Source organism: Glycine soja, chromosome 7 (genome assembly GCF_004193775.1).
Source record: "Glycine soja cultivar W05 chromosome 7, ASM419377v2, whole genome shotgun sequence".
Classification (NCBI taxonomy): domain Eukaryota; kingdom Viridiplantae; phylum Streptophyta; class Magnoliopsida; order Fabales; family Fabaceae; genus Glycine; species Glycine soja.
This window is the reverse complement of record NC_041008.1, coordinates 42,690,000-42,711,415: the sequence shown is the minus strand read 5'-3', so window position 1 is coordinate 42,711,415 and position 21,416 is coordinate 42,690,000. Positions and strand designations below refer to the sequence as shown.

The 21,416-nt window shown below is 33.0% G+C and overlaps 2 protein-coding genes across 3 annotated transcripts; one reads left to right on the top strand and one right to left on the bottom strand.

Moving 5' to 3' along the window:
* Positions 1-439: 439 nt before the first annotated feature.
* LOC114419854 (probable protein S-acyltransferase 22) lies at positions 440-6,834 on the bottom strand. Its single transcript, XM_028385656.1, has 9 exons — positions 6,267-6,834; positions 6,060-6,173; positions 4,505-4,906; positions 4,236-4,304; positions 4,082-4,153; positions 3,717-3,845; positions 3,441-3,521; positions 2,569-2,757; positions 440-1,915 (listed from the first exon to the last, which is right to left on the bottom strand). Exons 1-9 carry the CDS (start codon positions 6,306-6,308, stop codon positions 1,142-1,144), a joined length of 1,872 nt encoding a protein of 623 aa, XP_028241457.1. The 5' UTR covers positions 6,309-6,834; the 3' UTR covers positions 440-1,141.
* Positions 6,835-14,036: 7,202 nt separating this feature from the next.
* On the top strand, positions 14,037-20,837 carry LOC114419852. 2 transcript variants are annotated; one of them, XM_028385655.1, is made up of 10 exons: positions 14,037-14,228; positions 15,863-16,231; positions 16,478-16,561; positions 16,662-16,793; positions 17,451-17,586; positions 17,719-17,881; positions 18,020-18,148; positions 18,700-18,894; positions 19,573-19,695; positions 20,385-20,837. In XM_028385655.1, exons 2-10 carry the CDS (start codon positions 15,925-15,927, stop codon positions 20,496-20,498), a joined length of 1,383 nt encoding a protein of 460 aa, XP_028241456.1. In that variant the 5' UTR covers positions 14,037-14,228; positions 15,863-15,924; the 3' UTR covers positions 20,499-20,837. The 2 variants fall into 2 exon arrangements, with proteins under 2 accessions (XP_028241456.1, XP_028241455.1); XM_028385654.1 differs by having other exon boundaries at positions 15,859-16,231.
* The last annotated feature ends 579 nt before the right edge of the window (positions 20,838-21,416 follow it).

Sequence of the window (21,416 nt, the reverse complement as noted above, 5' to 3'; positions counted from 1 at the left end):
AAACTCTACTTCAAAACATGATTTATTCATTTTTGTAATTTTTTTTAAATATACCCATTATGATAATTTTTTTTTAAAAAAAATTACACCATTGTTGTGCAAGAGCCGCAAACTCACTTTTGAAGAGTTTTTTTCCTATCTTTTACCGCATTTTTTGTTTTGCATAAATTGATTTCAAACTCTCCTATAACTTCTATGTAACTTTTGCTCTTTGCTTCTCTTATTGTTATAATACTATTTTAATGATATTTTCATGTTTTCAGTTACAATTACAATAGTAAAAATCATTTTTATTAACATATCCTAACATTACTTTTATTAAAATAACCAAAATCAATTTTATCTAAGTACTATCCAAAATCAACATTACATTTATTAGTTTCAGCCATTTTACTTTTGAGACATGCAGGCATACAGCAGAACTCATTGGAGAAGAATATGAATTGAAGATATGTTAAATTAGCCAATTGTTAGCCTCTTGGAGGTAGAGAGAATAATTCTCTTCCCAAATCAACCACTTCGATTTCTCCTGATAAAAATAACATGGTCTTTACCCATCTAAGACTTAAAAAGTTCGGGTGCTCGTCTGGGTCCGTACCCAAAGATTCAAACAACCTGCTTCTCCAAAAAATGGATGAAACTTGACAAACTCAACCAACTTGTGGCTCGGTAATTAGTATCATGTGGGAAAATTTCACCGTGTGGGAACTTAAACAACAACAATTATACTATTTGGACCCACTTAGTGTCAAAGGATCTCATAAACTAGGTCATTAAACATGTCCTTCATCCATTCAACTCCTTTGACAAGTTTGTTGGTTTTATCCATTTTTGGAGAAGCCTGTCGTTTGGATCTTCATGTACGACCTGAACACACTCCAAACTTGTCAAAGGGGTTAGATGCATAAAGGATGTGTTCTATGACTTCCAGATTATAAGATTCTTTGACATTGAGTGGGCCCAAACAGTATTTTCTGTTGTTTAAGTTCCCACATGATACACATGCTCAAGCCTTACTTCCAAATCCCAAAATTTGCGAGCATCATCTTAGATTGTTTAAGTACCTCTAGCTCATAAGTCAAAGAATGAATAATTCCCATGAAATAGTCAGAAAGATAGTTATCTAATTGACAACTTTCTACTATCTATGACCAACAATGGTTGAAGATTGAGGCTTTTTAAAAGCCCTCTCATCCTGATCAGCTCTGAAAAGATTAGTCCAATTTGTAGATCTCTGAACAATCCTAAAAGGAACAACCCGGTCACTATCTTCCCCACCAGAAGCCTCATATCCATCACTAGTTGAACCTGACAGTGAAATTTCCTTCAGAGTTGCAGCACCAGCACCTGAAGCACCTGCAACTGCAAGCTGTCTTGCTTTTTCAGCACCTGATGAAGACACCCTAAAAGGGTGAATATCAGGAGAGTCTAAACTGCTTTCAGGAGATGAAGGAACAATCCCAGCTGAGCTTGACATTGGTTGACTTGTTTGAAATGTGTTGTGTGCTTCAAATGGGAGAGGGGCCAACCTAGACATCCCACTCAAGCCTTTATCAGTATTACTGGCAGAAACTTTTGTCAAGGACTCCATAGACAAGTTGGCGGGATGATGAATCCGCTTACTAGCTCCTTTCTTATTGCTCTCAATTCTGGGAACCATTCTTCGGCCACTGCTACTAAAACTGCATTCTGGTTCTAGCCTGATAGCCTCACCATGTCTTGTTACAGGCTGCAGAACTTTGGATTTTGTTCTTGCTTCTGCAGCAGCTTTAGAAATTTCTTCTGCATTTAAGCGTGCCAATGTCCAAGGACTAATTTTGACTGTTCCAGGATTCTTTTTCTTTAATGGATCTTCTCTCATTGTCTTCTTCCCCACTGAACTTACAGATGCTGTTTCTGGGGGCACCACATCAAACTGCAATCGATAACACCCCAATGCCCCAAAAAAGAGAAGGAAAAAATGAAACAGGTGGAGCTCAGCAAGTGAATGAAAGAAAGAACATAAAAATAAAATAATACTTACAATCTAGAAACAACTAAATGACATAGCAGAATAACTCACTTAAAAGGACTAAAGGAGTAAAGTCAAACGATCAAGCTTAATAGTTCATAAATTTAGTTTTCCAGTGGATGAAAGGTTGCCTCATGCTGTGCATGATATACACACTGCCAAAAACCATCCAACAAAGCTACAATAACTTCCGAAGTTAATATGCAACACTATTCTTGATATGTTTATTCAGTTAATGGAACATAACATTCAGTGCATAATAAGTTTGCTTTGCTCTACACAATAATCACAAACAAATCAATTACTTTCTGTTCTTTTGGTAACTTCTTCAAGCCATCGTTATCTTTCTGTTTTCTCAGCAGCATGCTTCAATAAAATGAAAGATGTGTATTCAGATGCAATTATGCAAGAAGTTCAAATCAACACCATACAAATGCAAGTTTTTGCAGGAGAGGCACAATGCATACATGTATTTTAAGCAGAAAAAGTTCCAAACATAGAAGACACAAACAAAGAACATTAATATATAAAGCAAGTTTAAATAGAAAAACAGTTACCTGATCTTGAAGCAACAGGCGAGGGGGTGTGCACCATGCACCTCGGTGTAAAGTAGTAAAGGAGCTTGCACTACTCAATCCAGTAAATGAGCTAACAGTTGACATTTGGGGACTTTGCTGACCTCCATTTCCTAGCTGCTCCTGCTCTTGCTCCCTCATTGCTATGATGTAATCGTATGTGCTGAGTCCCTGAGTCACTCAGCAATAACTATAATAATTAACACTTATGTTTGTACCTAGATAGTATTTAGCACTGAATGTGATTGTCATTAACTGAGAATTAAGACATAAACTTGCATTTTGCCCTAAAGAAGACGTTTTATTGCCTACTAGGAGCCAAAAGGTGTGAGATTTATCAATCTTGTCTATACAAGGTGTGTAGACTAAACCATCAACATGTTATCGGTGTAAATGTAAGGAATGTGATAGAATTTATGTAATTTTTAGTGTTTTTTTTTTTGTTAAAAAAGAGCCAAACAAACATTAGGCCAAACTGGAAAGAAAAAAAAATCCTTTCACATTTCCTCCCTAGAAATGTGTACAGCGGCTTCTCAACAGGTAACTAAACATAACCATAATGTAATGTAAAATGATGGTCTGTCAATTGTTAATCGGTTTAGTTTAGTCTACACAACTTGCATAAACATAGTCTAAACAAGAACTTCTCTTAAAGGGTACAGTACACAACCATCAAAATAAATCCAACTACCCATTCTGTATATTCCTTTATCTTTCTTCTTTTTCTCTACATAAGACTAAAATAATACTTGAATAGAAGCTGTCCCATATATGAATAACTATTTAAGATGTGCCTTAAAATGAAAAGAAGTGTTAAGCAGATAATCAACATACCACACAACAGTCAACCTTACCTTTTTAATGAGGAGAATATGAAAGAAGAAAAGCTGAACAACCGGTAAGGTAGCAATCATAGCCAGAATGGTGCAGATAGACTGAAAAATTTCACATGTGAATATAAGAATAGCTGCATACGGAAATAGTCTCAATGATTTTCATCAAACAAAAAGAACAAAAATAAGTTGATTTTTCAGAAGAATAAAAAAAATTGCCATTATTATGGAAATACAGTAATCACATTCACATGATATGCACACGTGAATAAGGGGCAGCAGAACCAGAATACTCACCACCACAAGAACAAAGGGAACCAAAGAGAAACTGGTTCCCAACTTGGAGGAGATATCCACAGAAAATTCCTTCCTCTTGACAAAACAGCAGATAAGCACAAGTATCCCAGTCAACCATTGAAGAATAAACTGCAATCTCAAAGGTGCAAAAATCGTGTATAGTCATTAGTTAGTCATAATGAAAATAACCAGGAAATAAAAAATAAAAAATCATGCTTGTGATGCTCTATAGGATATGGCACGTCACAACAATTACTGAGACAGGTTTGGGATGGTTCAAAGAGGGAAAAAGAGTTGTTACTTTATAGGGATACAAGTAGTATCAGCAAATATGAGCAAGGCATGGGTGGACAAATATAGCTTACCAAGAGCATAGCTGCAACCATGAGGGTGAAAAATTGTCGATAATTCTTTTTGCCTATACAGTTGTTAAGCCACTGCAAAACCCAGGAAGCAACAGTCCTTCAGAACATAGGCCAAGTGATATAAGCAAAGGAATAAGAAGATATGCACTCATACTCGGCAATGATGATCAAAGTGGTCTACACACTTGTTGCAGACTCTACAGTGCTTGCTGTACTTGAAAACCTACAACATTAACAATATTATTATTCAGATATAAACTTCATTTTCCATCTAAGCATTGCAGAGTAAACATGAGTTTGTAACAGAAAGTAATTGTGAAGTTCTGCGCGCACTAATGTCGAGGCAAAATTATGTTTTCACCTACAACACAAACAGTAATTTGAAAGGGACAATACATTTCTAGTGCAAAATTTTCTACACACCTCAACTTCACACAAACTGCAATAGAACATGCCATCTTCACTTGTTTGTTTATCAGAAGATTTCTCAGTTGGACTAGAGCAGCTGCAGATATATGCACAAGGAGAAGAAACCAAGAGGATACAGGATGAACAAGACGATGATGTACTCTTCTCTACTGAATTCGAAGCATCTTTTGAAGTTCGTATTTTTCCCAATGCCTCTTTATCCACAGAATTAGATCCAACCATTGAAGCATTTGCTTCATGCATTGATGAAGTTGATTCTTCACCTAGTTTAGAATTCTTTAGTTCAGCAAGCTTTTTACTGTCTGGGATTTTAAGATACTTTTTGGACTTAAAAACCCCTGGATCTGCTGGATCTGCTGCTGCACACCATATGTACAGTCCAAAGACACTAATAATCTGGAAAAATGGGAAATATCACTAAACAATGATGATGTCTTTCACGGGAAAATAACAGTCCTAGCCCTAGGGGAGTCATAGTAGAAAGGGTAACCAAAATAGATAACAGAAGGGGGAAAAATATCAAATGATATAAAGTGCATATCAGTATATCACTACATTGAAAACAAATCCCAAATGCAAAAGAAAGCACCTGAACAAAAATCTACAGTACTTTCCAAGCAAACATCTGTAAAGGTTAGTGCTAACTTTCAAAAGATGAAGTATTAAAAATATTGATAATTTCAACTTCCGCAGTCTGCTTGGATAGAATAAGAGACACTTCTGTCACCCCAACTTTCAGTATCATATAGCTCAAACGTAGCATTTCGTAGTAATATTAAAATAATTCTACATTTTACTTATTCCCTTGTTCATATAATTTTGACACTGAATAGTTCAATTTAAAGTATTGACCAATGCATGGAGTTTTTCTCTTGTTCCACTAAGGTGTCTTCACAAATCCCACCATTGAATTATGTGATATGACTTGATGGTCACGCATATCAAATTTTAGATCAATTGAACACAGGCATGCAATCTTATAATTAACATTACTTATATTTTGAAAACATACTATACGATAAAATAAAATTGATTGATGAAATATCCAATAAATTTTAAATTGGCTTGAATTTCATATTCCTACTATCATATAAATTGTGCCCGAGTTGCAAACAAATAGATCCACCAATATAGTTCTAAGAAAAGAGGAAATTTCAAATAAGTGGTAATTAATGATCAAAAGAATTTAAACAAAAAAATAAATAAATCTTTGAAATTGTAGTTCAACATGTCTCGTGATATCTATTTGTTAGAGGTATGTTCTTAAAATGGATGTAAGAATTGGAGGAGGGAAAGGGACTTAAGAGATCAAAACAAACAACCAAATTCCCTTATCAGGTACATTATATAATGAGAATTGAGAAGGAATCATGAACTGGAAACAAAATTCAGATTCACAAAAGAAATCAAACGCATGAATCTGAAAGCAAAGGAAAAAAAACATATCACAGATCTCACTCCTTCCACAAACCAACTTAGAAAGCAGCAAATGAGTCTATACATATACATATATAAAAATAAAAAACAGAGAAATTTGAAGATGGGTTACCAGCTGTGAGTAAAGGCCAGTGACAATGTACTGATACATCTTCTTTCCAACAAAAGGAGCGAAGAACACATAGAAGGCAAACCCCAGAGCCAGAAACACAGCAACAGCTACCACCTTCACAAAGATTTTCCAAAATGAATAAACAAAACAACAACAAAATAAAAAATAAAAACTTGTGCAGAAAAAAGAATCAAAATTTGCAACTACCTGAAGAGGATGGTAAGGTAACTGCCATCCATGTTTCCTCATACTTTTTGACTTTGAATTTGAATTCAGTACGTTTTTAAGTAGTACACAGTACCAAAAAAGCACAAGAGAGAATACAACAGAGAACTAGACAGAACAACCAGGGACGGTTACTTTTGTTTAGTCCCCGACATTTTCACCTCTTTATTTTATTTTTAAAAGGAATGCAAAATCAGAGATTTTAAGTCAAATAACACAGAAAAGGAGGGAGGTGGCCATGACATGTTGGTTGAAGCAGGTAGAAAGAGATGTAAGAGAGAAAGAGAGAGAGAGAATGGGATTAGGATAGTGGTGGTGGGTGTGAACTGTGAAGGAATGCTTTTGTCTTTGTATGGTTTCAAAGAATGTTAAAGTGAAGAAGGAAGTAGTAAAGGTATGGTCTTTTTTGGAATTTTTTGGTGTGTGGCTTCTTTGTTTGTTGGTTGGTTGCAGAAAAAGCTTTTTTTACTTCATCAGAGATCTGTGACCATGGGTTTCTCATCCATGCCCCCATAATTACCTTACCACACACACAAATGCCCTTTTTACTTTTTTTTTTTTTTTTGAGTTTTTGGGTTCTCTCACTCTCTCTCTCTATCTTCTGCTACCTGCCACTCGTGAGCGGCGTTACCTTTTTGCAATGGCAAATCATGTGTCACACACAGCACACTGCAACTAACTCTTGTTTGCTTCTGCTTTTGTAACAAACTTTGTCTTAAAGCTACTTTCTCTCTCATAATTTAGTCTTTGATAATAATCTTGTGTGGGTAAAATAATGAATAGTGATAGTACTAAATTACTAATAATGATCTCACTGTATTAGTAATATTTCCTTGCGATTTGCATGTATGCGGAATAGATAACCAAATTCAGCGGGAAATTAGCAACCCGCTCAAATTTAATGTTCACATTTTAAAATAACATGTCGTATTGGTCTATTAATTATGAAGATAGACGAATTTATTGCAAACAACCAACCGGATATGTAGCATTATTTTGAAAACTAATGTTTTTTAATTACACCTTTTATTTATTTCAAATATAGAGATGTTTTTTTTAAAGGCAAAGAATATACAGATTAATCTCTCCAAGTACAAATATTTGTTAAAGAAATTAATTTTTCTCAACGGATGTTTTTCTGTAAGGTCCGAGGATTAAAATTCTAGTCACATACTATAATAATATGATTATCTTCCAGTTACATTACATTATACTAGTTTTATTTATATCTTTTATTTTTAACCAAATCGTTTGATTTTTATCTTAAGAACATTTCATCATGATTTTAAGGTGTCGTTGGCAATACAGCTTCAATATTGCGTTGCAACTGTAATTACAACTACGGTAATTGCAAAATAGTCCCTGAAAGTGCAATCTATTAGTCACGTTAGTCCCTGCCGTGAATGAAGTAGTTAACGTCGTCAGTTATCGCTGATGTGACTCGTTAAGTGCCACACAGACATGATTATATGGATTTTTTATTGGGTAAATAGTCATTTTGGTCCCTGAAAGTGTAACTCGCTGTCAATTTGGTCCCTCAATCGAGATAAATTGCAAAATAGTCCCTGAAAGTGCAATCTGTTAGTCACGTTAGTCTCTGCCGTGAATGGAGTAGTTAACGCCGTCAGTTATCGCTGATGTGGCTCGTTAAGTGCCACACAGACATGATTATGTAGATTTTTTATTTCTAATTTCGTTTATTTTAATGAAATGAGGGACCAAAACGAAAGTAAAAAACCCTCATATATCCTCCTCCTCTTCTTCTTCTTCTTTAACATAACCCTTAAACAAAACCTATGCCCTCTTCTCCTCCTCCTCCATATTTGCACTTCTAATCATCTCAATAGACCTCAAAAATCGCACCATTTCGTTCTCTCTTACTATCAACAATGTCGCAGAGGAGCAATGCATCATCATCTCGAACAAGAGTTTCATCACAAGATGTTCTTTTTTGTGGTTGTGGTAGAAGGGCTGTTAGGCGTGTTGCTGGAACAAATATTAACAGAGGAAGGGCGTTTTTCACTTGTTCAATTAATAAGGTATGTCTATTTCACATTTATTGATTTAGGGTTTTGATTTCACATTGGGGGTTTTGATTTAGGGTTTCTATTTGGGGCTTTTCAGGATGAAGTTGGATATTGTGGGTACTTTATTTGGGTTGATCAATTGATTGAAGCACTTGGAGTTGATGATTCACTTGGAACATTTTCCATGGAACAAAGAAGACAATTGGAAAAGAGGAAGATAAGACAATGTGGAAGGCTCAAGTTAACTCAAAGCTTGATTGTATAGGGATTGAAATGAAGATGTTTAGAACAATTGTCTATGGAATGTTCTTAATCCAATTGTTGTCAATGGTGGTGTTTGTATGTATTCACAAGTACTAGGAATATATATATATTAAGTGTAATGATGTAATTTGAGTCTTAGTGTGTTCATGTTGTTATCTACTTGAATGCTTTTAATCAATTTGATGTAATGCTAATCTAAGGAATGTTATTTTGTTGTCTTAGTATGTTCATTTTGTTGCAAAATTGCATAAGATTCCTGAAATCAAAATAGTAAGACAACAAAATAACATTCCTTAGATTAGCATTACATCAAATTGATTAAAAGCATTCAAGTAGATAACAACATGAACACACTAAGACTCAAATTACATCATTACACTTAATATATATATTCCTAGTACTTGTGAATACATACAAACACCACCATTGACAACAATTGGATTAAGAACATTCCATAGACAATTGTTCTAAACATCTTCATTTCAATCCCCATACAATCAAGCTTTGAGTTAACTTGAGCCTTCCACATTGTCTTATCTTCCTCTCTTCCAAATTGTCTTCTTTGTTCCATGGAAAATGTCCCAAGTGAATTATCAACTCCAAGTGCTTCAATCAATTGATCAACCCAAATAAAGTACGCACAATATCCAACTTCATCCTGAAAAGCCCCAAATAGAAACCCTAAATCAAAACCACCAATGTGAAATCAAAACCCTAAATCAATAAATGTGAAATAGACATACCTTATGAATTGAACAAGTGAAAAACGCCCTTCCTCTGTTAATATTTGTTCCAGCAACACGCCTAACAGCCCTTCTACCACAACCACAAAAAAGAACATCTTGTGATGAAACTCTTGTTCGAGATGATGATGCATTGCTCCTCTGCGACATTGTTGATAGTAAGAGAGAACGAAATGGTGCGATTTTTGAGGTCTATTGAGATGATTAGAAGTGCAAATATGGAGGAGGAGGAGAAGAGGGCATAGGTTCTGTTTAAGGGTTATGTTAAAGAAGAAGAAGAAGAGGAGGAGGATATATGAGGATTTTTTACTTTCGTTTTGGTCCCTCATTTCATTAAAATAAACGAAATTAGAAATAAAAAATCCACATAATCATGTCTGTGTGGCACTTAACGAGCCACATCAGCGATAACTGACGGCGTTAACTACTCCATTCACGGCAGGGACTAACGTGACTAACAGATTGCACTTTCAGGGACTATTTTGCAATTTATCTCGATTGAGGGACCAAATTGACAGCGAGTTACACTTTCAGGGACCAAAATGACTATTTACCCAATAAAAAATCCGCATAATCATGTCTGTGTGGCACTTAACTAGCCACATCAGCGATAACTGACGGCGTTAACTACTCCATTCACGGTAGTGACTAACAGATTGCACTTTCAGGGATTATTTTGCAATTTATCTCGATTCAGGGACCAAATTGACAGCGAGTTACACTTTCAGGAACCAAAATGACTATTTACCCAATCTATCGTTTCTCATAATATTAAAAATTTTAAAGTCACTCTAATTACAATTTAGAATATTTTTTTTACAATAAATACTATTAAAATAAAATTCTAATGCATTATTAATATAAGCTTGAATATATTATATTGTTAAATGTTTTATATCCTTCAGTTGGAAAAATATATTTTTAATATTATATTAAAATATTATTATTAAATGATAATATAATATTTTCTTAATGTTATTTCAACCACTCAGCTAATTACAACTAAAGATTTATCTTCTTTTTGAGGCATAAAGTTTATTTTTTCTGACGTAGGGGCGGTGTGCAAGATTATCCGACCCGACCAAAAATCGAGAAAAAAAAAGTGTATTTCAGTTGGATTCAAACCATTTGTCACCAATTTCAGGAGGTTTAACACAATCGGATTTGGAGAAATTTTTAAAACTGTTGGGGACCGAACGGCAAAATCACGTCAATGGATTTTATTTACAAACTTTTTATCAAAAGGGATTCATTTTCAAACATATTTTGGAGGGGATCTTTTATTTTAGGGGTTTCGCTATTAAGATTGGCGAAACATGCATATCGTCAACTCCAACTGCGGAACATCCTACAATATCACTGTTCATGTATAGAAAAAGCAAAAAAATTCACGGGCATGTGGGTTTTGCCACCACCATTGGCGAAACCCACTATCCATCACATGGCCATGCATGCATCCATCCCCCATAGGTTTCGCCAGAAGAACTGGCGAAATAGGCATGGTTGATTTTAACTGACGAAAATTAGGTATGGTTCATTTTAACGGAAAAAATTAAATACAATTGTAAGATTGTAGTTAAATTAGGGATGATTGATTTTAATGGAAAAAAATTAGACATGATTGATTTTAACGGAAAAAAAATTAAACGGAAAAATTAAATACGATTGTAATTGATTATAGTTAAATTAGGGATGATTGATTTTAATGGAAAAAATTAGGCATGGTTGATTTTAATGAAAAAAATTAGGCATGGTTGATTTTAACGGAAAAAAATTAGACGGAAAAAATTAAATACGATTGTAATTGATTGTAGTTAAATTAGGGATGATTGATTTTAACGAAAAAAAAATTAGACGGAAAAAATTAAATACGATTGTAATTGATTGTAGTTAAATTAGGGACATAGCTATTTTGCCATTCCTTTTGGCGGAACCCTTACAAAACAAACCCCCATCAGAATATGTTTAAAAATAGACCCCTTTTGATAAAAAGTTTGTAAATAAAACTCATTGATGTCATTTTGCCGTGACCGAACCCGATTATGAATGTTAGTAACATAGAAGCCTTATGCTAGGGTGTTGCTAGAAATTTTTTGGTACATCCAGTCATTTTGTGCGTTTTTTGTGTTAGTCCTTTTGTAAGTTTCATGTGAATTCTGTATACGGATTGGTTAATTTAAAATTAATGGTCCAAGTAAGGATTCAACTATGACTTTCAACCTCTAACCAACTGAGATAATAGGTCAATTATGTTATAAAATAATTAATGTCGTTATATATAACATTAAAATTTTTAATGTATATTTAATACGCATGTAAATTTAAATAATAAATTTTGTGATAATCAATTTTAATATAATAATTAGCTCACTCATCCAACCAAATCAATTGTTGCACCATTGATGGCTTGTTCAACCTCCCTTCGTCATCGTTGGCTCAAATGGCTCATTTTCTTCCATTGACCACAAACCTAGTCACTACACTTTAGGAAGTATCCAAATCAAGGTTATCAAACTCGATAGTTTACGTAGACTCGTGAGAGTTTCATAGACTCGACTCGTGGACTCGTAAGAGTCTATTTCATATAAAAATAATAACAAAATATCTATAAATAGCATATTAATTAAACATTTCAACAATATAATAAAGCAAAACAGTAAATGATGAAGTTTAGAATATTTAAATAACCAAGTCTAGTAATAATACATTACTATTGGATAATAACTTATAGAGGTTATAGTAGTGGTATATTATTGTCATAGAGGGTTTGATGTTATTAGAAAACAAGGGTTTGATATTATTAAAGGTGAGAATTTTGTATTTGAGAATAACACGTTAAATGAATGTATGTTGAATGCTAAATAGACAAAAAAAATAAAAAATGACTTACATTTTGACCTATTTTTTTTAACTTGCTAACTCGTTGACTCGATGGTAAACTCGAGAGTCTACCGAATTTACTTAGAGTTTATAGAGTTTGTTCAAAGTTTACTAAAAAAAGAGTTTACTCAAAAGTCAACTCAAAAAGGACAAGTGGACTCATAAACTTGTAAGAATTAGCGAGTTAACTCAAGGATTTGATAATCATGATTTAAATCAAATCAATCGAACCCTCTAACTCGCACCCATCTGACTCGTAACCTGCCCATCCCGAATACTATAATTGGTCGGGTTCATTTCCTATAAAACAACTCATTGGGTTATGGCTGATTGGATTTTTGTACATTAACCTATCTTACCCGACCCTATGCACACCTCTAGTTATAAATTAAACTTTGTTAGCATATTTATGGGAAACAATACAACATTTATATTTTGTTTGTGTTAAGTTATGTAGGACATAATATTAGATTTTACAATAAATAAACTTTAAACTTAATGTTATACTTTTCAACTGACTATGAAAAATAATTAGAAAACATATCCTCTAATATATGGCTGAATTTTTCTTCTTCTTTACAATTGTTTAAATGTTTAACTTCTAATAAATAATAATTTTGAAAAATATTTACTATTTCCATACAAAATTAAAATTAATTTTTATTTTAAATGATAATACTTTAACTATTGTCATAACTTACAATTGTTTAAATGATATTTTCTATTTCTAAATGTATGTAAAGTCCAAAACTTACAAAATAATCGCCACAGTTCACAAATATTAAGACATGACTTTGACTTGGGTTTATGCGTACCAGGTCCAAAATTTCATATTTTAGGAAAGGATGTTATTATACACCTTAATTTCGCGTGTTGTGAAATACAAGCGGATTAGTGGTCCTTCCTGAAACAAATACGAATACACCCCAAGCCGGTAAACATCAATAAAGAAGAAGAAAGTATATGTCTCATTTCTTCTTTTTCTTCCAAGTTCAATGTTCACTTTTGCACTATAGACATCATCCTTTAACTATAGCTCGCAAGTCAGGATCTTTGCATATTAATAATTAATTTAAACTTCAAAACTTTAAAAATATTACACAAAAATAATATATTCAAAATAAGTAAAATTATAGTTTTAAAAACAATTAATGACCATATCTATTTAATAGAATTCATACTATTTTAACATATTTAAAAAATATTTAAATTTTTATCATAAATATATTCTAAAATTTAAATAAATATTGTACATCATATATATATATATATAATTTTTTAATTTTTATGTTTGATATTGATATTGCATTAATATTATTACTTGAAGAAAAAATAAATTATAATAAAATTCATCAGACATAATAAATTTAAAGATACATGTGTTTATTAAAAATATAATAATTAACATTATTTTTTAATTTTAAAATATATATATATATATATATATATATATTTATATTTGTTTCACTACTAAAAAATTTTAAAATAGATAATTTTATTTATATACATTTATTTTTCAAAAGATATTACATCATCATTATTACTTGAATAAATAAAAAGTTATAATAAATTTTAATATGCTTAATTTTTAAGATAAAATTAATTCAATTAAAAGTATAATAAATTAACTTTCTCATTAATAATATAATTATGTTTAACATAGTATTAAATATCTAAAAATTATTTTTTTATTTATATAAATAAATAAATATAAATATAAAATTATATATATATATATATATATATATATATATATATATATATATATATATATATATATATATAATTTTAAAAAACCGGGTTCAAAGTCTACTAAAGACTAAGAACATCGCAGGATCCGAAAACAACGGAACTAGGTGTGTTGTGTGGGTTCTGGGACATTTTTTTTTGTTTTGTTGTTGATTCCTTCTGATTCTGAGACAGAGGAAGGAAGAACCAGCAACAGAGGAATCCAAGTTCCTTCCTAGGAACCGCGATTCCTCATTCATGCTTCTTCAACTTTCTACCTTCTTTTCCTCCCTCTAACTCAGGTCCTTTTTTTTTTCTCTCTCATGCTTTTATTCTTCATCTTTTTCATGCATAAGAAAAAATGAGCATGACCCATTTCTCTGTTATGTAATATTGTTCTTCCTTATTCAATGTGATTGTGTTTCAACCCCGTGTCTTCAATTTCTTCATGCATGCATGCGTTTCATCACACCGCATGTCTTCCCAATGGAATATTTCTATTATTTTCTTGTTATATTTCTTACATTTTTCAGATGAATAGCTCTTAAAGCTTGTTTTATGTCATCGTTTAAACATTGCGGCATGTTTTGTAGGCTTTTGTATTCATGCATGCAATGGATCAACTTCCACGTTGTCTTTCTTAGTTTGAGTTCATATTTGTTTCTGTTTTGTCTTATTTTTTTCACTCTTGCAAACCAAATACAGAATTTAAAGAAGAAAGTGCTTTTACTGTTTTCACAAATATTTTTCTGTTTTCTAAAATTGCTTTGTTTTTGTCTCCAAAGCATACATCAGAACCCTTGAGCCCATTTCTTTTTCTAAGAGTTTGCTAATGCACTTGAAGAAAATAGAAGATGAGAAAATATTTTCCAAATGTTTCTGTTTTTTTGTTGTTAAAACTCTTGTTTTTTAAGTACAATTTTCAAAACTTAATAGTTATAGATGAAAAATTGATTGCTAGTAGTGTGAAGTTGTTTTAGGGGAAAAAATGAACAAAAAAGTGAGAATGGAATCAAACAGCCCTAAGTTTTTTTTTTTTTTTGGATGAAGGGTTCCCTTTTATTTTCGGGCATATAAACACAACTTTTTACTTTTCTTTCATCGTTAATACCATTATGCACAATGAAGTTTGGTCTAATTGTTGCTGCTGCCTAATTCTGGAATTTTTTCTTCTTTCCTTCAAGCACTTCTTAATGGATAGTATATTTTCAACTCTATATTCCATTCTTCAGGTTTTATCCAAAGAAGGTGAACACTGATTCACTATTGAATTGGTTTCATGTGAAATATTATAGTAGGCGTATTATATCTAGCTAGCACTAACTAATTTTGAAAAGGTGTGTACTACTGCTGAGTTTTATTCGTTATCTGGAAGAGATGTTCTTATTAAAATTGATCATGTTTTTCCTTGTAATGTATATGCCTATCTATATCTATCAGCAGATGGTTTAAAAATAGAAAATTATTCATTTGGTCCCTAGAGTTGCAAAAACTTTTCCTTTTAGTCCCTGCATTTAACAACCATCCCTATACATGTAGTTAAGCACTTTCAGATCCCTTATGGTCCCTGTTGTAACACGAACTTTACTTTTTAATCCTTGCCATTTTGTATTAGCAGGGACCAAAAAAGATCTAAAAGTACTTGTTCAGAGAATCAGGGATTAAAAGGGATGATTTTTAGGTGTAAGTACTAAATGGTAAAGTTTGTGCAACTATTTAACCAAATGAGTAATTCTTCCTTTAAAAACAATTGATTTTGCGGAAATATTTTTTTTTTCTCTTTCAGTATATATACTCACGTATACATGTATAAGGAAAAGGATTCTGAATATAGTCATAGAATGTGTCTTGGACTCTGGTTGTCTTTGGACTTTGGTTTATTCTCTTCTGTGTTTCCTTTTCCAGATGTAAATTTTGATGTTTGTGTGGCAGGCAGATTCTTTCTTCCCAAGGAGATTATAGCACAGTGCCTGGATCCTTTTTAGTGAGTTGGCATCAATGTTGGGTGGATTCGTAAAAAAAATTTCTTCCACAATGGTAGGCTGCGCTTCAAATCCAAACAGGAAGAGTAATGTCCAAAAAAGAGAAAACAAAAAATTTAGAAAACATGCTTCACTTGCTGACATGCCAAAGAAAAGGCATAGCAATGCTGGAAGCCGTGTGGGAGACTATCCCGTTGGTGACTTTATTAACCTGGACTTTGAGAAGGGTGCTTCAGCCAAGGGCCGGAAATCTGATGTTTCTAACATGAAATTGTGTCTCGCCCAACTCCAACACCACAACCATAGTAAAAAAGATGCAAATGGTATCTTTTCTCTCCCCCCCCCCCCCCCCCCCTGCATGTTGGAAACTTGGAATGAAAACGGTAGAAATAAGAGACTAGTAGTAGTAGTAGTAGTAACTTTTATCCATTTTTTTTGTGTTATTTATGATAATGCTTATTATTTTTGGTGAAGTTTTGAAGATACTTCTTATGGCATTGTATTTATTGGATTTCATGTGGTTGCCATAGATACCTTTGATAAACATGATGAGCAATTATATTTTGCAGGAAAAAACCATGAGGATGCCTGGTTTGACTCGGTTAGCATTATAGAATCTGAATCAGATGATGATTTTATTAGTGTACATGGAGGTGATGCATTTATATCATGTTCCTTACCTTGTGACTATTTTTCCATTGTTTCTTTGTTATGCTCATGAAATTTCTCTGTTTCTTCCTTTGTGGCCAACAGATGGTTTTCCCTTTGTGAGTAATGCTTTGGGAAGTGTCCCAAACACTCAGTTACTCCAATATGAAAATGCATCATGCGTTGTAGATTCAGGATATAAATATGATGGGTTATGTGATAGCTACTTCAAAGCAGGTAATTATAAGAGTGGGGAGGTTAATTTAATGACATGAAAAATTCTCCAATAAGTCCTCAACCATCACAAAGAAAACAGCAACCGGCAGTGTTTATGCTTTCTGTGAAAAGGAAATCCATTGATGGAAATGAGAAAAATGAATTAAGATTTTTCCTTTGTTTCTATTGAACTTTTGGAGGTTGGTTGGAATATTTCATTATGTAGATCTTTACTGTTTAATAATCTTCAAATGTAAAAATAATTATTTCATCAGAAAGAAAACAGAAAGTCGGTTTTTATGTTTTCTGTGAAAAGGAAATCCATTCATGGAAGTGAGAAAAATGAATTATGTAAGTACAAAATGAATTAAGATTTTTCCTTTGTTTTCTGTTGAACTTTTGGTGGTTGGTTGGGGTATTTCACTATTTAGAACTTTATTGTTTAAAAATCTTCAAAAGTAAAATAATTATTTTGTCTGAAAGCATGGAGCTTTCCTTGTCCAACCGTGATAATGAAATCTGTATTTAATACAAGTCAATAATTCTTCATTCTTAGTCACTTTTCTATACTATTATTTGGTCTGGTCAAAGCACTAAAACATTAAAAATTCATGATAATGAACCATTTTATATATCTAGACCTAGAGGAATTTTAACAATAAATGAGTGAATGGGCAGGTGAACCTGAGAGATTTCTTTATCGTCCTAGAGCTGGCCTTCAGATTCTAAATACAACTCAAGAGAAGCCATGCCCTGGTTCTTGGTCTGCAGTTTCACCTTCAGTTTTCAACCTCCGCGGAGTAAATTTTTTCAGGCATGTCAGCAAATTGTATCTTTCAATCTTATGTTATGCAATCTATATCCATTAATCATTTGATTTCCTTTTATTTCATCTGAAAGCTTGATATTATTAACTTATTATATATGATAATAATGAACTATGCAGAGATAAGCAAAAGTGTCCTGCTCCAGATTTTAGCCCTTATATACCAATAGGTGTTGATTTATTTGCATGTCCCCGGAAGGTAAATCACATTGCTCAGCATCTAGAACTTCCTTCTGTCAAAGAACATGAGAAAGTACCTTCCCTCCTTCTTGTTAATATACAGGTTCACTCTCCATCTCAGACCACATATATGCTTCTGAACTGATAAATTCACCTATAACAAGGTTTTATTGATGTTGTTTTTCTGTTTGAACAACATGCAAGAATTCTACATAGCTTAATTGCGTTCCTTTTGTTCCAGTTGCCAACATATGCTGCTAGCATGTTCCCTGGTGATGCTGATGGGGAAGGCATGAGCCTTGTATTATATTTTAAATTGTCTGAGAATTTTGCCAAAGATACCTCTCCTCACTTTCAGGAGAGCATCAAGGTATCTCTTCTAATCAATAATTGCATGTTTTGAATCTCAAATCTGCCGGTTTACAATAGTTTTCCCCTAAAACGTATTTGTAAGTAAAAGAAAATATCTAAGTGTTGACAGCTTTCTTCTTTTGCTTCCTAAAGGCTATAGAATTTCAATATTTGATTATTTCGCATTAAATAGTTGTTGCCTTACCAAGCAATTAAGGAGGGATCCTCAGGGCTTGCAGGCTAGCACTCAATAAAAAACCATATGAAATTTTTTCCACTCTTATTCCTTTTTCTCATCATCAGTCACACTATCTTTTCACCAAGGCTTACGGGTAATTCTTAAATAAGTTGTTTATTATATACCATCAAATGATTACCCTCGTGTATTATCCAGATATAAATGTGCTAGAAATTCTTGGCTTCACATTTGAACTAGATTCTTGATGAAATATGCTCATTCTTTTTCTAGTGATACTTAGTATAGATTTTCTATCTAGTTTTGCTGCAGTGACTCCAACTTGGCTACTTTATTTATTTTTTTTAATTTTAATAACAGTGTTGTTTTCACAGAGATTAGTAGATGATGAGATGGAAAAGGTGAAAGGGTTTGCACAAGAAAGCTTGGTTCCCTTTAGTGAAAGGCTAAAAATTTTGGCAGGGGTGGTTAATCCAGAGGACCTTCAGCTAAATTCCGCAGAAAGAAAGCTTATACATGCTTACAATGGCAAGCCAGTGCTTTCACGCCCTCAACACAAATTCTTTAAGGTATATACAAATGTATTTATCTCTTAGTTTAAAATGACTTGTTTCCAAATATCAATATTTGGCATATTCATCCTATTGGAATTGAGTTCATCGAGTATGGGAAATTTTATATACAACTTTATTCATAACCTTTTACCTTTTACCTTTGGTATATACAATTTAGAAATATTTTGATCTAATGACAACCTTTTACCTTTGGGCATCTCCATCAACCTTATTGGATAATTTGTCCCCATAATGCATACGTAAATAATATAAACTCCATTATATCTATTTTAGAGATGTTCACAAGTCAAAGCTCTATGCAGTTACATTAACTAGGTTGTTGACAGATTAACTTGCAACTTTGGTTTATTGCTCTCCTATTGGGTAAACTATAGTTGTAGTAATCCAATATCCTAGGCTCTCCATATGATTTTGGGTTTTTCAGAAATGGTTGTGATTGTTCTGTTTTCAATGTTTCTAGAAATGGCATAATCTATGTTGAATTCTTTAACAAAGTATTTTTACATAGGGAAGAATGATGTTACCGAAGTTCTAATATCTATTATCTAGCTATTTCCTATAACATAGGGTGAAGCTCAATTTAATTACCACACAAAATGAAGCTCACTTTACCATACAATAAATCTTCATATCCTTGTATATCTGCTGTTAATTTAGGTATCTTCATTGCAGGGACCTAACTATTTTGAAATTGACTTGGATATACATCGCTTTAGCTATATATCAAGGAAAGCACTTCATTCACTACGAGACCGTACAAAGAATGTAGTACTTAATCTGGGCTTAACTATCCAGGTATAGTATGTTCTTGCAAAATTTTATTTGAACACTTTAGGTATCAAGTTAGTCAAACTACTCCCTCTCTTGGACAGATGATAGACTCAATTATTTGATTCATCAGTTGTATCGATGCAATTATTGTCATTCTTTTTATATTTAATATAAAAACTATTAAATTTCCTTGCAAAAGACAATATTAGATTTCTCTAAATTACCAGTATAGGGCGTTCTTCAGTCCACTTTCATTGTTTTCCTCATAATTATACCTTCCGTCATATTTTTGAGTAAATAAAAAGATTGAAAGATTAGGTGGAATTTAACTCGTTGCTGAACATACAATCAAGAAGTATTCCACAGTAAAATCTTTTTGGAAATCCTTTCCAGGTCATGATTTAGAGCACGTTTGGATTAAAATTTACAAACTTAATTTTGGATTAAATTTAAGTTAGTGAGTGGAGTTTGCAAAAGCAAGCCACGTGTTCCTTCTATAAAACTGAGTTTTTAGGCAAAATTTTATGTGCAGCCATACATTTGAGAGTAACCAAACATATCTCTAAATTGAGTTTGGAGCATGCCAAACGAAAAATTATATCTTCCTTCTTTTAGAACTTAGCTTTAGCAAGTCTGATGTTTTTTCCAGCTGACTGATTGCTATATGAAAAAGGTTCCATATTTTGATACCCTTTTTTCTATGTTTTTCACAGGCACAGAAGCAAGAGGAACTGCCAGAGCAAGTCTTATGCTGCTTACAGCTGAATAAAATTGATTTTGCTAACGATGGTCAAATTCCTACCATTGTGGCTCTTGATGATAATTAATTCATGTGGGCATCAGGTGGCAAATTGGGGTAAGACCCAGATGATGTCTATGGAGGAAAAGAAAAGACAAGATTGAGGGTTATTTTGTAAATTTATTTACTTACAATGGAGGAAAAGGAAGAGAAGCAAAATTTAAGCAATTAGTGCTTTCTCTCATGCAAGTTTTTTTTTTTTTCTTTTAGTGTATGGTTTGGATTTGACCATTTTGTCACTCCTTTGACATCCCGTAGATAATATAGTCTAAGGTCATGTTTCTAGAGGTGGTCAAATGGGGACTTACATGTAAATTTGCGATTCTCCAAGGAGGAGTTGCTGAGTAGAAAGCATTAATTTCTGATAGTTTGTGTATCTTAACGAATCGTTTTCTTTTTATATTTTTTACTCTTTAGCATGATAACACCACATGTCACGTGAAAAAGGAAAAAAAGGACTTACTTATATATTTAGTTTCTTAATTAAAACTTAAAAAGTTCAATTAAGTTTCTTAATTATTAAAATGTTCATATCCTTGTTTAGGTTGAAAATTAAAGTAATCATGAGAAAGATTTACACGGCAATGAGAACACTTAAGAAAAGAAACATAGCAATTTTATTTTTTCCGTCCAATTGAGCTGACGGTGTTAACTTCCCATCATAAACTACGTCAATTCCAAACACCCAAATCCAGCACCCTGACGCCGCGTCGTGCTTCTCCGTCGACCCAATCGTCCAGAACACCGGCAACGCACATTGGAAGGGGGTGAAGAGTTGTTGTAGGGTTTGCCTAGATCGCGAGCTTCGAGCTGCACAAGTTCGAAAGCGAAACTGCGGAGAGTGTTGTGAAGGGAGAACGCTGTGTTTTGGGGAAAGAAGCGGTGGTTTAATAATAGTGGAATTATGATGTGTATTATAACGTTGTTATAGACCCTTGGGCATCAT